Source organism: Cucurbita maxima, unplaced genomic scaffold (assembly GCF_002738345.1).
Source record: "Cucurbita maxima cultivar Rimu unplaced genomic scaffold, Cmax_1.0 Cma_Scf00027, whole genome shotgun sequence".
NCBI classification, from domain to species: domain Eukaryota; kingdom Viridiplantae; phylum Streptophyta; class Magnoliopsida; order Cucurbitales; family Cucurbitaceae; genus Cucurbita; species Cucurbita maxima.
This window is the reverse complement of record NW_019272043.1, coordinates 2689163-2706626: the sequence shown is the minus strand read 5'-3', so window position 1 is coordinate 2706626 and position 17464 is coordinate 2689163. Positions and strand designations below refer to the sequence as shown.

Genomic DNA, 17464 nt, shown 5'->3' with positions numbered 1-17464 from the left:
TTTTTTTTTTTTTTTTTTTTTTTTTTTTTTTTTTTTTTTTTTTTTTTTTTTTTTTTTTTTTTTTTTTTTTTTTTTGCATGGAGACTTTTTTTGGGTGAAATTTGTCGACCATCTAAGTATGTTAGAAATATTTATCCGAATGTGCGTGACAAATCTTTAAACCCGTTTTCATTAATCTATAGTGATATTTGGAGGTCTTTCTAAAGGTTGTTGGTTTGTAACCTTTATTGATGATCATACATGCTAACTGAACATGTCTCGTGATGATAAATATGTAGCATCAACTATCTTTCGATACTTCTTTCTATGATGTCTGCTCGGTTTCAAAGTAAAATCCAAAGCTTCAGAACCGACAATACTTGAGACTATTACAATTCAACTTTTGGACCATTTCTTTTATCTCGTGATATTGCTCAAATTAGTTCGTATGTAGGCTGTCCTCCATAAAATAAGACTGTTGATAGACGTTTTCTCGAGGTAACTTGTTTTCTTATGTTTACTCATCATGATCTTAAACCCTCACATTTACAAGTAAATTCTCGGAGACATTTTTTTAAGTTATTTATTATGACAAAAAATCATAAAATATGTGTGTGTCTTTCTTTGAAAGCTAGTCTTTTTTATTTCACAAACTCTCAAATTCAAGGGTAAAATCATGATGTCTCATTTTTCTTTCTCCAACACGTTTAAATATTGGACTTGATGTCAGCATCGTTAGTCAATTTATGCACAACTCTACAAAGAGCATACGGAGGTTGTAAACCAAATTAAGAAGACTTCCGGGAACAGAATATTTCTTATAAAAACTGATTCGAGAAATGTTGAAATTTATTTCGATGCAAACCCGACATGTGATATTACATATCAAATATCTACCTCATGTTATTGCTCTTCTATGGGATAATCTCGTAACAAGGAGGAAAAAAACAATATGCAATTGCAAGAAATAGTGTTTGGACAGAATTTGGATTTCTTTCTCACAGAGCGTGTGAAGACATGTGGATTGAGAGAGTCGTACGTGAGTTGGATGGAAAGAATTCAGTTTACCATGATAAGACAAAACCCGTTAAAATTGATCAATACTTCATCTCGAAAAAGGCTAATAATAAAATAGTTCAACTCAGTTGAACTATTCTCACCAAACCATTGCCAATACAAACTTTCTTAAATGATAGTTAATATCGAGTAATATAGACATGCCATTTGTGACTGTTTCTTAGTTGAAACTTTAAAATAAAAAATTTATTCTCTTGGATTTTCTTTTTGTTCAAATTGACCGCTACTCGTTTTTGTTTGTGTTTGTGTTCATACCAAATGCTATATCTAATAATTTTGAGATATTGAAATAAGAATTGGTACATAGTAAAATTAATAAATAAATTTCTATTTAATAAATTACTATATTGCAAATATAGTCAACATTTTATTAAGTTTGATGATGTATATCCCAAAGACATCATGTAGATAAAAATAAACAAATTAATTAAATAAAACTATACGACAATTGTCAATTTAACATAGGGGAGCTGTCTCGTCCCTCATTGCTCAGAGTTCCATGGTGTTTTATAAGGCTTTACCTGTTTCCAACATGGTTACGGGTTTCTGTAAGAGAATGAGAAACTCGCATCACTAGAAAACGCGAATCACGCAAAGCTCACCCGAGTTCATTTTCTGTTGCTACTAGCTAGTCATCGGAGAAACCCAACTCGACCCCTCTTAGGAAACCAAGGTCCAACAAAGCACGTGATGTAGAGCCGACCCACAAGCACCCGACCAAATCTTTCCTTCTTCAGTAAATTCGACCTCTCGTTCACTAGAGTTGATGCAATGCGCATGTAAATAGGAAAAACCAAATCCTAGCGGAGAGTTAGTGTCTTTCTTTTACAAACTAAATTTCTAATTTCTTAACTTTACACGTGAAATCCCACGTCAGTTAGGAAGGAGAACGAAACATTCTTTATAAGGATATAGAAACCTTTCCTTCTCTCCTAGTAGACGACACGTTTTAAAAACCTTAGAGAAGTCTGAAAGGGAAAAGCACAAAGAGGACGATTAGAAATTCTATTTTTTTTCCCTTATGAGTATAATCTCTCACTTGTCAAAGTTATATCTAACAAGTCCAAGTTTTTAAATTTTATGTCTAATAAATCTCTAACACCGAAGAGCTATTAGACACAGAATTCGAAGTTCGTAAACTTATTGAACACAACCCTACTAAATGCAACCGTGGGACGTTCAAGAAACAAACTTATATTGTAACCCTAATCATTCAAGGCTATATTCATGTCCTCTAGCATTTACTTGATCAAAATGGTCATCCAGAGGCTAAATCAACAGAGAACAAAAGAATCAAATGGACGTAATAATCTATCACAGGCTGCTCAAAATCCAAGACGCTATCAAAAAACTTAGAACTACCCATCAGAAACAGCACATGAAAAAGAACTAAAGAACATTGCTGGATTGATTGATATCAAAACAAACAGCTCTCAAGGGAAAGAGAATGAACCTCCAATATCATTTGCACCATTTGGGGGATTAATGGCTACCCAGAGAAGAGATATGGTGATGGCGACAAGTCCCGACCACACGAAAACAATGGTCGGTGTCCTCCCTCGTCTTCCCATTAGCCCTTTGGCGAAAGGGTAGAGATGAGCCAGAACCCAGAAACTGAAGAAAACACCACCTATCAACCGGCTCCACTGTGGAATTGTACTGTAGATTGTTCGACTGACTCCAACTGCGATGGCGATCAGGTTAACCATCATGATCGTGATGGGTGGAATCATGAGAGACGTCCATTTCACAATGTAGAGATCGGCGAACTCGTCGTCGACATCGTCACCAGCTGATTTCGATGTCAAAGTGAAAGAGATTTCAATCCCAGCAATGACTTTTAGCAGACCCTGTAGCACAGCAGCAAGATGAGCACTGGTGCCTCCAATCAACCAAAACTGTTCATTTCTCCACCATTCTTCTAATTCAATGCCAGACCATTTGATTTCAAGAACAGCAAGCAGGCATAGAGTGATGGTGATGACTAAAAGGTATGTCAGGAAAGTGACATTGAGAGTTTGAACAATGAACTGCCCAGAAAACAGGGACAGTGCAGGGAGAAAACAGTAGACGATTAGGAAAATGGAAGTGAACGGATAAATTCCGACGTTAAGATAGGCGATCTTTTGCAAAATTTTCATTCTTGGACTAGCCAAAAGGGCGTTATTTCTGGAGAAGAAAATCTCGACCGACCCAGTAGCCCATCGGAGGACTTGATGGAGCCTATCAGTGAGATTGATAGGAGCAGTTCCACGAAAAGCATCACGTTTCGTTACACAGTAAATCGATTTCCATCCCCTATTATGCATTCTGTACCCAGTGACCACATCTTCTGTGACAGATCCATAAATCCACCCGACTCGTTGTCCCCATTCGGTCTTGTCTTCATACCAACAAGAAATGACACTGATTGCCTCTGCAACGGTTGATGCGTCGAGAAGCTCACGAGGAATGGTGAGAGCACCAGGAGGGCGTCCATATTTCACAGCTGGGTGATCGGCTAATGGGCGTCCTTGAAACTCTGCAACTGGAATTGAATCAACTAGAAAAGCAGAATTTCCAAATCTTTTTGGGAACAAGGATATGTCCATTTCTTCATCATCAGAGTCGCCCATTCTCAGGCCTCGATGCTCTTCCGGGCTACTCGCAATCGATGTATGCTTACCCCGTTTACCAAAGCAACAGCTACAGCAACCAGCATGCCGCTCTTTTGATCGATGTGGGTCAAAACCGTAAAGGGCAATCCTTCTAAAGAGACATCCTGTTCCAACATATACTGGACCTTGAAGTCCATCGAGAGCTCGCATGTTAACATCGAAAAACACAGTGTTGTGATTGGCATATCGATCTGAAGGATCAATGCCCTCAAACCTTTGTGGGAACTGAACATAACAAATACGATCCCCTCCACGGTCCATCATGAAACACATTCCTTCTCTCATTGCCTGGGAGTTGTAGATGTAATGGTCACAATCAAGGTTGAGGATAAATGGCCCATTCGACATAATAGCTGACGCTCGAACTAGAGCATTCATGGCCCCTGCTTTCTTGTTATGATCATATCCAGGACGTTTTTCACGAGAAACATAAACAAGAAGAGGAAGACGGATGTCAACCTCAGATAGATCAATTAGTTTAGTTTCTTCGGCAGTTCCATGCAGTGGTTCATCACTCGGAGGTTTAAGCATCACCTGCATATAACCGATTATTAGCAAACGTCGAAAATATCAGGGAACAATCAGCAAGCAGATGGAATATAATATTGCAATGAGCTGAAATACGTACCTGTATTATACCAGCGTGATCGCCCTTGGAGTGCTCGGAAGAAGGTTGCATCCACGTTCCAGGCCAATGTGTTCCATCGGCCATCCATGTTGCTTTAGGGATCTTTACACTCTCCACTGGTTCGTCATCAGCCACATGTTGCCTCTGATGCTTCATAGCTTTGATTTCCTCCCTTGCATGATAGGCATCAGACCGACGACGAATAGAATCAGGAAGGCCATTTATCCGAACCTTGAATTCATCATACTCACGTTTCACACGTCTGCGATCCTTAACAAAATCCGATCGCACTTTATTCTTGAATGGATCTCTCTTCAAATTGAAGTAAGACTCAGGATTTCTAGGTTCAATATTATGTTTTCGACAGAAAGGAACCCATGTGTTAGCAAAACTTGCTGCTTCTGCCATGGCCTCAAAGGTTAGAAGCGCACCTCCGTCATCCGAAACATAGCAAGCAAGCTTTTCGACAGGATAATCAGCAGCTAAAATCGACAAGATAGTGTTTGCTGTGACAAGAGGGGGTTCTTTCTCTGGGTCTGCAGTAGAAACAAAGACATCTATTCCTGGAAGATCAGATTTTCCAGTAGGATTACTAGGGCTAGGTGTTTCAAACTTATCCTTCAGTACATTAAGATCTGTGGCCCGGTTAACGGGGCAGAGCTTGGGCAATTGATCAAGAAGCCAAGAAAAAGCAAACCATATTTCACAAACAACTGACATTGCCCACAGCCAGTATGCGTCAGTGTTCGGATGCCGAATCCTCCAAGCCAAAAAAAATCCAAGAACAACCATACGAACAAGAATGAGAAGCCTGTGAAGAAGGGTATTGCAAAATAAAAGTTAATCGCTCATCATGGGAATGGATCAATGAACATGAAAGTTACAAAAAAATTACAAAGAAAACGAGATAAACAAATTACTTGTGGACCGAAAACAAACTTTCAAATCATAATGCGAATCAAAACTAAAATGAGAAGTCTAATTGTGAGATCCCACATCGGTTAAGGAGGAGAACTAAAATGAGAAGTCTAATTGTGAGATCCCACATCGGTTAAGGAGGAGAACGAAACATTTTTGTAAGGGTGTGGAAACCTCTCCCTAGCAAATGCATTTTAAAAAACCTTGAAAGAAAGCCCGGAAGAGAAAGCCCAAAAAGGACAATATTTGCTAGTGGTGGACTTGGGCCATTATAAATGGTATCAAAGGAAGACACCGAGCGAAGAGACTGAGCCCCAAAGGGAGGGTGACATGAGGTGGTGAGCTAGCAAAGACGCTGGGCCCGAAGGGGGTGGATTGGGGAGTCCCACATCGATTGGAGAAGGGAACAAGTGTCAGCGAGGACACTGGGCTCCGAAGAGGGGTGGATTGCTTTGTTCTCCTCCCCAGCAGATGCGTTTTAAAAACCCCCAAAGAGGACAATATCTACTAGTGGACTTGGGCCGTTACACTAACCATGGATGACTGATGCACTACTCATTACCTGAACTACTGTCACAGGCCATCAGCTGACTATATCAAAACCACACATAACTTTTCTACTATATTCGAACCGTGGAGATTATTTGATTTCAAAATTTATACAAAAGTTTTGGCCTCGACTCCAGAATCGAGAGTGAAATTACATTTTCTGTAAGATCTAGAATGAAAGAGCAAGCAGTAAAGAAACAGAGATCATACCTATACGGGCTGATAACAGCAGCACGAATTTGAAGTTTTCGTGTCAATGGCCTCCATGGTTTATTCATAAACTCTTTCGGCTCGACAACCTCCTCGTCTTTATCATTTCCATTTCCAGCAACCCCATCCTTTGGCCATATAGCATTTCCATATCCATAAGTACCCTTTGTTTCAAAAAGCCACCTATTATGATCAAAATCTCCAACTCCCCTCATGGACTTTGCCGACTTCATTAACGACAATCTTCTCTCACTCTTCGACATTGTTCGTGGGGGAGGAAGTGGCAATGGTCGCCCATGTTCGACGGCTATTTCATCCATTTCTGTGTTCTTGTACGGCTCCTTGCAGCCAGGGCAGATGCCATTCCCTGATTTAACAGCATCGACATAGCAATCTCGACATATCTTGAAATCACACTCACAAGGAAGAATGTCATTACCACGTTCATCACTCATAACCTTTGCATCACACCCCGGTATTGCGCATGAAGATCCTTTCGTGCCAGCCATTTGAGGATGGATTGCTTCAGATTCAATTACCTTATCCATAAGATGAGCTCGTGTCATACTATTAAATCCCCCCGTAAAGAGCGAATTCGAGACATATTGCTCTTCAACCTTCTGTGATATGGATGGATCCATGGGCTGATTGTCAGGTGTTGGAGGTATATGCACTGTGTAGTTTGTAAACTCACCACTCCCCAGTTCACTATCAAGATCATCCCTCGAATAGTTAACGTACCGACCAGAGGACGTTCTCCGAGCAAACGTCACGGTCTGAGGCAATGGTTGCCTTTGTGCATCAGACACATTAGAATTTGATAACAGATTTGAATGGGTGAGCTTAAATGACTTTGAAGCCATAATCAAACACTAAAAATGCTTCTTCCTTGAGAGTCTACAGATCAAAAATGCAAAAAATATAAGCCAAAACAAGAATCATCACCACCAAGAGCTAGATCCTACCACTCAACAACTAAGAACACAGACAAAAAAAATCATTCTACACCACATCATAACTCAAAATCACAATAAAAAGTAGATCCTCGATCGATCTATTAAAGCTTCTTAGAGAATCTCACAAAAAAGGTCAAGAAAATGCTGTACACAAGGCTTCCAAGAGCAAAAATGGCGGAATATAAACAAAATCAAGAATAAAACGGTAATGATAATAGGAAAACAAAGAAAAACCCATCAGAGAACTCAAACCCTGCTACATTATCTCAACTTCAGCAGCCAAAAATGAAAGAACAAGAACACAAAAGACGAAATCAAACCTCTAACGCTGTCTATTAGCTAAACACCAAAGATCGAACAGATCAGCAGCGTCCGCCGCATCCAGCCGCCGGTGATAAAGAAACCAAATCCAAACCACTAATCTCTGCTCCAGAATGAAGTAAGAAGAAGAGGAATTAAAGCAAGATTGAGAGAAAAAAGTGGAAATGGGTCACAAGCAAGCATGAGGGGGAAACACTAATAAAGCATGATTACAGAGTAGAGATGATTTTGGGATTAATTTAATCGGCTTGAAATGAGATTTCAGTTGAATGGGTTTGAATTTGAAGAAAGTCGTGGAGCAGATTAGATGAAGAGCCGGCGTTTGTTTACGGGTTGCTATCAAAATCTACCCTTCCGCCATTTGGGTTGCTTCAAAAATTAGTACAGAATTGATTAAATTACAATGGGAGTGTGGCATGCTTTTTGTGTCCTCGGTTTAATCCGGACAGGATGGAGAAGAACGCGGAGATTTATTACAAACTTTTTTGTTTTTTGTTTTTCTTTTTTCTTTTTTCTTTTTTTATCAAAAAGTTTAATAATTAACGTAATAAAGTACTATATTTTTTTATGAATTGCACATGGTAATTCATAATTTTTTTTTTTAATTTTTTAATTCTTTTTCCTCACGCTTTAAATAATTTAGTTTTTCAACTTTTATTTTTTATATTTTTAAAATATTTGTTTTAATCCTTAGAATTTAAAAAACGATGTTTTCATCTTTTGTTTTATTTTTGTATTTCATAAACTAAACTAATAAAAAAAATTATTTCCATTTTTTTAAATATTTTAAAATTTTAAAATTTTAATAATATTCTTAATATTCTAATGTATTAATATTACTTTTAAAAATTTATGTGTATTTTTGAAAACCGTAAGAATATTTTTAAATTTAAAAAAAAAGTAGGGATAATTTGAAGTTTTCTTTAAAAGTTTTAAAGTATTAATAAAAAAAATTTATTTAAGGATATTATTGTTTTAGATGTTTTTAATTTATTGAAACTTTTAAAGTTTAAATATATTTTTAAAATAAAAGTATAATTATTTTTATTAATTTAGCTTAAAAAACATACTAACAAGTTTTTTTCAAAAATAAAAATATATAATTCTTATAATTTCAAAAAAAAAATAACAATTTAATTCATATAATTCATATAATTATTTATGGTAGTTTTATTGAATCATTAGAATTATTTATGATATTTTATCCTATCATAACAATATTACAATTTAACCATAAATTTATAGGTTCAGTGATAGATCTAGCACGGGATCTATCCATCAACTTATTAATTTTTTTTAAAAAAAATTAAAATAGTAATAAAAGAAAACCTTTGCTTCAAGATCCAAAATTAGTTCATGTGCATATTTTCTTCTCTTTCCCATCTTATTAATTAATTATTCTTGGATTCGAACCTAATATTAAATTAAAAATTTAGAGATTTATTAAACAAAATTTAACGATCTATTACTTAATAAAGTTTAAAAAATTAAGAAAAAATTTTATTTTAATTTAGTTATAAATTAAAATATTAATTTAGTGACTAAAGTTACTGTGTACGTACAGTGGTTCATTTAACTTGTGAGATAGGAGTCCTATAGGGATCTGTCTTGAACGGAGTGGTTAAATGGGCTAAAGACGAGATTATATTTTCAATTCTCATCCTACCCAATTTCCTGCCCAACTTAATATATATATATATAGATAGATAGATTTTTCTAAATTCCACTTCCTATCTCCAACCAGCTTCAATAATAGTACTCCGGTTGCCCGTCCAACTTCGTGAAATACCTTCCCACGCCTAATTGAACAAAAAGTTCACAATGAGTGGCACAAGCTCTTTTTTTGTTTATAGTGTTGTTATGGGCCTGATAGTCGATACATAGACGGAGGCTTGCGTCATGCTTATTTTGGAAGTTCTCGGTCTCGTAGCTTCACTCCTTCACCTATCGGTCTCATTTTTTATATATATAAAGAGATTTTTTAAAATTCCAATTCTCGTAAGTTCTCTACTTGGAAGCTCAACCTTGATTCCACGAAAATGAATGGAGACTTTTGTAAGGGTAAAAAATAAAATAGGGGGTAAAATGAATTATGAGAAAGACTTTTTCGTCTCGGTCTCGTGGGTATATGTACGTATGTCCTCTTTAAATGATAATAATAATAAAAAGGGGTATGATTGAGTGTGGAGGTCAATTGTTTTTAGGGAATGTGAATGGATGAGATGCATATTAGAATTTGTTGCCTGCCCTTTTCCCTAGAGATGTGTGTCATTCAACCATCTTCCCCCACGTTGTGGGGTACACAATTTGAGTTATAAATGTAATAACTTAGTATTGAAACTTTTTAATTAACAATCAATAAGCATGAGTAAAAAGGGGTATGTGAATGATCGAGATCACCTTCGAATGAGAGCGATCTTGTGAGATCCCACGTTGGTTAGGGAGGAGAACGAAACACCCTTTATAGGGGTGTGGAAACCTCTCTCTACGGATGTACATTCAACCTAACAACCCGACAATTTGGACCAACCCAACCCGAACTAGGGTTGGGTTGGATTAGCATTTCGAGTAGGGTTGGGTTCATTTTTCTGAACGCGAACTAAATCGGTTCGGTTTTGGGTTCATGGATAAAATCTTCGATTGACCCGAGTTAAATAAAAATATATACACGACCTTTCTAAGGACTGAATTGGTTCAATTTCGAGTTCATGGATAAAACCTTCGAGTTGGCCCGAGTTAAATAAATCTTTTTAAAAAATGTCAATCGATTCAATTTCGAATTCATGGATAAAACCTTCGGGTTGGCCTGAGTTAAATAATTTTTTTTTTAAAATGTCAGTATTTAATCGTCTTTAATTTTTTTATTGATTTTTTTATGTGAATAATTATATATTGATTTGTGTTTATTTATGCTCACTCTAACCAAATTTAAATTTTAAGATTACATGAATAATTATATATTGATTTGTGTTTATTTAGGCTACTCTAATCAAATTTGAAGAAATTTTAAAAAATGTCAATATTTAACCATCTTTAATTTTTTATTGATTTTTTTATGTGAATAATTATATATTAATTTGTGTTTGTTTATGAACTTTTAATATATATTATCTAAGATTGTATCCCAATAATGATAAATTATGGATAAATAAAACTTAAAAAAAATTGACAACGGAACAACCTAACCTAAAAATAGAGGGGTTGGGTTTGGTTGACTTGTGAAAATTTTCGGGTTGGGTTGAGTTGGGTTACCAATCGAACTATCTCAACTCTTGAGTTGGGTAAAAAAAAATCCCTCAATACAATCCAACTTGGACCATGTACACCTCTGTCTCTTCTTAACAGACACGTTTTAAAAATTTTGAGCAAAAAAATCGAAGCATTGCATCAGTGGGCTGGGTGTCCATGGGCTGAGGGGCTGCTAGGCTGCGTTTTCGAAGTTGGGGCTTCCGAAACGAGGCTTGGCATTTGCTTTGGTTTTCTATATTCAGATCTAAATTCGACGTGTCTATTGAATATACTTTTCATTTAATATATAAATCTTATTTAATATCTATTTGAACATTTCAAATAAATTTATGGTTCCTGAACCGTTCACCATTATAGGTGGATCAAAAGTTCATATCCTAACGAAAATTTGTTAACGACTTAACCATAAACAAAGTGTCTCTTGAGCAAGCGAGAGAGCAGGACTTAACTCTTCAAGTACCAAATCAAGTCTTCCGAATGGTGGATCGAGATTCATTTAGCTAATAGAACTCAAATCCATTGTGCACAAATCCAACTATGATCAACGCATTGCATTAGAAAGAGAAGAAACAAATTTTTTTTTATTACTCGTGCCAATTTATTTTATAGAAATATATTATAACAAAATTCCAACCCTTATTTGACACATGAGTAAGAACTTTGTTCCACACGAGGGCAACTCACTCGCTTTCATGACTACAACAACATACCACAGTATTTGGGTTAGGAATGCATACTCCATTCGTAAATCTTCTTCGAAAGCACAAATTTCTGCATTGCTCGTCTTCCGCTTCACTCGCATTTGAACAAAAAGTATCACAAGTTAATGGAACTAAATGTCCAAATTTTACTTCTATATCTGCATCAAATTTAAACAAAATTTAGATCAGTAGCAAACTAAATGATTAACAAGAGCGAAGAAAGAACCGTTATTGTAGTAAGAAAAATCGGGACAAATTTATGCACATTCATCGTCTCAAAAACAGTATATTTGCTTCTTTTTATTGTTTTTTATTGTAGCCTTTGGAATTCACGTAGATCAATTAATGAAAACATATAACTGATTTTTTTTTAGGGTTTAAACTAAAACTTATTAAAATTAATACCTATTAATTAATTTTAAAAAACTAACGATAATTTAATTTTTAATATTATTTTATTTATATTAGACGGTCTAAAAACATTAATAACTTAAATTTGGCCTTACTTCTGCTGTAATTCTTTTAGATAATTTTTCATTCATATCATCTTCTTTCCCGTTTTAGTTGTTTTTGTCACGGACATCTAACTCCTTGTTTGAGTTTGAGTCCACTCCTTCGATGAATTTGAAACTCGAACTGAATTTGTTTGGGTTCAGAAAATTGGGTCGGTTGAAGTTTAGGGTTTAGAATTTGGGGTTGGGTTGGTCTAAATTTTTTACCCATGAACACCCCTTGCACTTTCTTTTTCAATATATTGGAAATTCTCTTGCAAGAGCAAGCTTCCAAACTCTTCGGCAACACAACAAGACTTCCCCGGCTAGGTATGTTCTTCTCTTGATGTTCCATATGACTATGATTATTTGGATGTTGTTATTGAGTATTAGAGAATTCTCCCCAAAAGGTTCTTGGATTATCTCATTTCTCCTCCCGAAACTCTTCGACTTGCGAAAAGTCATACGTTTTTCGAATGGCCAAATTTACTTTTGATCTCCTTCTTCGTAAGGGTGTTATCAGGCTGAGTATATCGCCGAAATCCAAAGCCATTTGGTCAAGAAACCAAAATTTTCTACTTCTCAATTCGTCCGCTCCCAGGCCCCTAAGAATTTGAAGGGCTGTAACTTTTTTCCAATTGATATTAGGCCTCCTTTGTGTTCCTGTTTGCAATTTTATTTGGTTCATTTGGAATGTTAGGCTTCCTTTGGAAACCATTTTACTTTTGGTTTTATGCTCCTAAAATCAAGTTTATAAATACTACTTCCGTCCCCGGTACATTCGTGTTTCTTTATGTAGAATTTTACTTTGAGTGTTTTTTATTACATGGGACAACATCCCAAAGCCTACCCACCCCAGTAGATATTGTCCTCTTGGCCTCCCCTCAAGGTTTTTAAAACTCCTCTGCTAAGGAAAGGTTTCCACACTCTTATAAAGAATGTTTTGTACTCCTCTCCAACCGATGTGGGATCTCACAATCCACCTTCTTGGGGTCCAATGTTCTTGTTGGCACTCGTTCCCTTCTCCAATCAATGTGGGACCCCCTAATCCACCCTTTTGGAGCCCAGCGTCCTTGTTGGCACAACGCCTTGTGTCCATCCCCCTTCAGGGCTCAACCTCCTCGCTGGCATATCGCTCAGTGACTGGCTCTAATACCATCTGTAATAGCCCAAGCCTACCGCAAGTAGATATTGTTCTCTTTGGGCTTTCCCTTTTGGGTTTTTCCCTCAAGGTTTTTAAAATGCATCTGCTAGGGAGAGGTTTTCACACCTTTATAAAGAATATTTTGTTCTCCTCCCCAACCGACGTGGGATGAAAATTTTGAAATTTAAATTGACAGTGAGTTAGTTATTCATGCGGAAGACAGTACTGTAAGAGAATAACTTGTTTAATTTATATTAGTATAAGCAGAGGAATATTTAACGTATTTTTGACATGAGCAGTTTATGAAAATTTTCCTGAAGTCTCTCTAGAGCTTAGGCAATGAGACCTTCTCTAACTCTTTCTCTTTATTCTTGTCGTGGATGTTTTGAGTAAGCTTGTGCTACTTTGAGTGAAGAAGTGTGTGGTTCAAGGGTTTAAGCTGGGGTCTGAGCCCATCTTCTTGTCCCATAATGTAGCTTGCACATGATATCCTATTTTTCTGTTTGGAGCAAGAAAACTCTTTGTTAATCTCAATGTTTTATTGTCATTCTTTGAAGCCATGTAAGGGTTAACAGTTTAGAGGCTGTGGGCACATAGATGTGTTTAGAGGAAGTCTCAAAAAGCGTAGGCCATGCTGTAGGTCACTTGACCTGTTCCGAGTTGACTAATTCCGAAAGAGAGGTCTTTTTGAATTATGAAATCACATAGGTTAAAAAACAAGTCGAGAGTTCCATCGTTGGTATAGATTGAAAAGCAAGTCAAGAGTTCTATCTTTGGGATCAATTGTTGTTCTTCTAAACTTCGGTCTTCCTCTATGCTTTCCTTGGATTTTTTGTACCATCTCTTTGATAGAGAGGCTTTGGATGTCGCGTCTTCTTTCAATTCTTTAGGGGCATTTTGTTCTTTGAAGGGGGAGGGACGCTAGGTTCTGGACCTTGGATGATTCTTCCTTTAGGTTGTTGTCATGCCCTTCCCGCCCCCTTCTGCCTATGCTTTCTTATTTCTCCCCTCTGTAATGGCCCAAGCCCACCGCTAGCAAATATTGTCTTCTTTGGGCTTTTCCTTCCGAGCATTTCCTCAAGGTTTTTTAAAACGTATCTGCTAGGAAGAGGTTTCCACACTCTTATAAAGAATGTTTTGTTCTCCTCCCCAACCGCTGTGGGATCTCACTCCCTCTCTAGAAGGTGAAAATTCCAAGGTAAAATTTTTTGGTTAGTAGATATTGTTCTCTTTGAACTTTCCCTTCCGAGTTTTCCCTCAAGGTTTTTAAAACACGTTTGCCAGGGAGAGGTTTCCACATCCTTATAAAGAATGTTTCGTTCTCCTCCTCAACCGATGTGGGATCTCACACCCTCTCTAGAAAGTAAACTTTTTTGTGTGGTGGTTTTGTATGGGAGAATCTACACTTTGAGCTACGTCTAGAGACGTTCCTCTATGTTATTTCTACAGTGGTGCATTCTTTATAGGCTTTAGGACATTTGTGGGGTTGTTCGTTTGTTCCATCCCTTTGGTCCAGTTGGTTGGATTCTTTCAATTTATGCTTGGTTTAGCCTAGGGACTGTTTCGCGGTGGTTTGTGAGAAGGGCACTGTTTTGTAGCATGCTATTTTTTTGCGGGGTCGTGGGGGGTTCGACTGACTTGAGATGAATAGTAGAATTTTTAGAGAGGTTAAACGGTTTTGTGACGAAGTGCGGGAGTTGGTGAAGTTTTATGTCTCGTTGTAGGCATCAGTCACTTGACCCTATTGTAACTATGATTTTGGTTTTTAATTTTGTTAGATTGAAGTCCCTAGGTTATGAGACATTCTTATTGATGCCTATACTTGAATTTCAGATTCTTACATAAATATTTCAACCTTCGCCATTCAGAAGCAGCCTTGTTTGTGGCTTACTAAGTAGTTTTGTCGACAAATGAAGAACTCAGCATCATTTGAGCAGTCTATACCTGAAAGAATTACTCAACCATTGTTCAGTGCATCAAACTCTTGCACTCTAGAAACATCCTTAGAAACCCTTATTGAAGCTTCCAAAAGTGTCGAGGGTCGATCTAATTTCACTTCTCAGAATATCCTTCCTTGTGTGCTCGAGCTGATTCAGTGTCTCGATTACATTTCTAATAATGCTCTTCAATTGTCATCCTTAAGGCTCCTTAGAAACCTATGTGCCGGAGAAATTAGAAACCAGAATGTTTTTATTGAACAAAATGGAGTCGGAGTCGTTTCGAGCATTTTGCAAAATGCTATGCTTTTGTTTGATCCCGATCGTGTGATCATTAGACTAGGACTACAGGTTCTAGCAAATGTTTCATTGGCTGGAGAAGAACACCAACAAGCAATTTGGTGTGGATTGTTCCCCGACAAGTTTGTTTCACTTGCTCGTATTCGTTACTGTGAGATTTCGGATCCTTTGAGTATGATTCTCTACAATTTATGTAGTACAAACTCCGAACTGGTCGCATCACTCTGCAGTGATGTCGGGTTGCCTATAATTGAAGAGATTACAAGGACAACATCTTTAGGTAAACTCCCGTAGATTTTCTAACTCTTATATTTCTTTGAAATGTCGTGTTTTAACACTCCTTTTTGATGTTTTTTCAGTTGGTTTTAAGGAAGATTGGGTGAAGTTACTTCTTTCAAGAATCTGCTTGGAGGAACCTAATTTTACTCGACTTTTCTCTGCATTACACCCTATCGATTCTTCTAAAGATGGCGGCAAAGACATGTCCTTTTCATCCGAACAGGCGTTTCTTTTGACAATCATATCGGAGATATTGAACGAGCGAATTGGAGATATCTCTATTCCCAAGGATTTTGCGTCGTGTATACATAGAATATTTCAAAGCTCCATTCCTATTATCAGTTCCACACCGATATGCGAGCGCAGTCTCCCAACAGGCAGGACTGCAGTCGACGTTCTTGGCTACTCGCTCAATATTTTACGAGATATTTGTGCGCAGGACGATGGTAAGGAAGGAGGACGTAAAGATGTCTCCGAGGATGCAGTTGATGTGCTTCTCTGTCTCGGACTTATAGATTTGCTTTTGGGCATACTTCGAGATATCGAACCACCAGCCATCGTTAAGAAGGCAATTCAACAAGCAGAGAACGAGAATAGAACAGATCTTCCAAACACGTCGAAGTCGTGTCCATGTCCATATAAAGGGTTTCGAAGAGATATCGTTGCTGTCATTGCAAATTGCTTATACAGAAAGAAACACGTACAGGACGACATTCGAAAGAAGAATGGAGTGTTTGTGCTATTGCAGCAGTGTGTTGTTGATGAAAACAATCCATTTTTGAGGGAATGGGGCATCTGGGCTGTGAGGAACTTACTGGAAGGGAACCTGGAAAACAAAAAACTTGTAGCTGAATTGGAGGTTCAAGGGCCTGTAAATATGCCTGAGATTGCTGAACTTGGTCTTCAAGTTGAGGTGGACCCAAAAACAAAGGCGGCTAAGCTTGTCAATGCCACACGACCATTTAAAGACAATTAAGGTAACTAACTGTGTTTCATTTGTGGGTTTGGACGCTTGTTTTTAAGGTTGAAATGTCTGTCCTGAACTGAGAGTTTTAAGGTTTCACAATTTGCATTTTATGTTGAATGTTATAAAAATGGTGCCTAGATCACTCCCTTATTACTATTTTGTAGGAATGAAAAACGTGGTACATGAAGAAACCAGAACCAACGCAAGCTTCTTCTACTTAGCGCCCACAAATATTGCCCAAACTCTCATTATTGGGCTTTTTCTAAACCAGATACACAAGATTTCTTGCCCGAATCATCTATTGGAGCTATCAAGCAGTCTAGTTTGAGCCTTGGTGAGGGTCACAACTTCAGTGATGCCAACGCTCTTGGCGGTATCAAGGACTCCAGCTCGAGTTCCAACGTTGGCCATAACTTAGTTGTCGATGCCGGTACTCTTGGTAATGTCAAAGAATCTGGCACCATCTCTGGCGGTGGTGGCCATCATCAATGTTGTTAATGATCCAGCTTTTTAATGCTTACACAATGGTCGCTTATAAACACAGTGAATAAGTAGTAATTTTATTAATAGGAAACAACCTATATTATTAATATTATATTATAACGTTCTCAACCTCCAAAAATCATATTATGAACCTTTGTAATATGGGGAAGGATGAATAATATGTCATTAACGTATGGTAACACAATTGATATGATCCATTTTATAATTGTTATAAATCATTTGATCCAAATCGTTTGCTTGGAGATATATGATTGAGTGTATCCAATACAATGAGTTTGTAATGAGTTTGTAAGATTGATTACAAAATATTTAGTCTTTATTTATAAATTTGTTGATTGAAAAGATTAATACTACTACCCCACCAAATTCACCTTCTTTGGAGTTAGCGTTCTTATGCCTCGTGTCTACCCCTTTTGGAGCCCATCGAGAAGGGTAACATATCGTCTGGAACCTGGCTCTGATACCATTTGTAACGGCCCAAGCCCATTGCTAGCATATATTATCCTATTTAGACTTCCCCTTTTGGATTTTGTTCTCCTCCCAAACGAATGTGGGACATAACAAAAGCTAAAAACACTTTATATAATCCTAAGTCTA

The 17464-nt window shown here is 37.2% G+C and overlaps 2 protein-coding genes across 4 annotated transcripts; one reads left to right on the top strand and one right to left on the bottom strand.

Moving 5' to 3' along the window:
* Positions 1 to 2234: 2234 nt before the first annotated feature.
* On the bottom strand, positions 2235 to 7724 carry LOC111499950 (cellulose synthase-like protein D3). Its single transcript, XM_023151697.1, has 4 exons — positions 7295 to 7724; positions 6019 to 6915; positions 4342 to 5152; positions 2235 to 4247 (listed from the first exon to the last, which is right to left on the bottom strand). The coding sequence occupies exons 2-4, from the start codon at positions 6879 to 6881 to the stop codon at positions 2490 to 2492; spliced, it is 3432 nt and encodes a 1143-aa protein (XP_023007465.1). The 5' UTR covers positions 6882 to 6915; positions 7295 to 7724; the 3' UTR covers positions 2235 to 2489.
* A 4210-nt stretch (positions 7725 to 11934) lies between these two features.
* Positions 11935 to 16717, top strand: LOC111499518 (ataxin-10). Of its 3 annotated transcripts, none has more exons than XM_023151079.1 (4): positions 11935 to 12066; positions 14714 to 15397; positions 15477 to 16373; positions 16528 to 16717. In XM_023151079.1, exons 2-3 carry the CDS (start codon positions 14791 to 14793, stop codon positions 16370 to 16372), a joined length of 1503 nt encoding a protein of 500 aa, XP_023006847.1. In that variant the 5' UTR covers positions 11935 to 12066; positions 14714 to 14790; the 3' UTR covers position 16373; positions 16528 to 16717. The 3 variants fall into 3 exon arrangements, with proteins under 3 accessions (XP_023006847.1, XP_023006849.1, XP_023006848.1); XM_023151081.1 differs by having other exon boundaries at positions 11952 to 12066; positions 14749 to 15397; XM_023151080.1 differs by lacking the exon at positions 11935 to 12066 and having other exon boundaries at positions 14191 to 15397.
* The last annotated feature ends 747 nt before the right edge of the window (positions 16718 to 17464 follow it).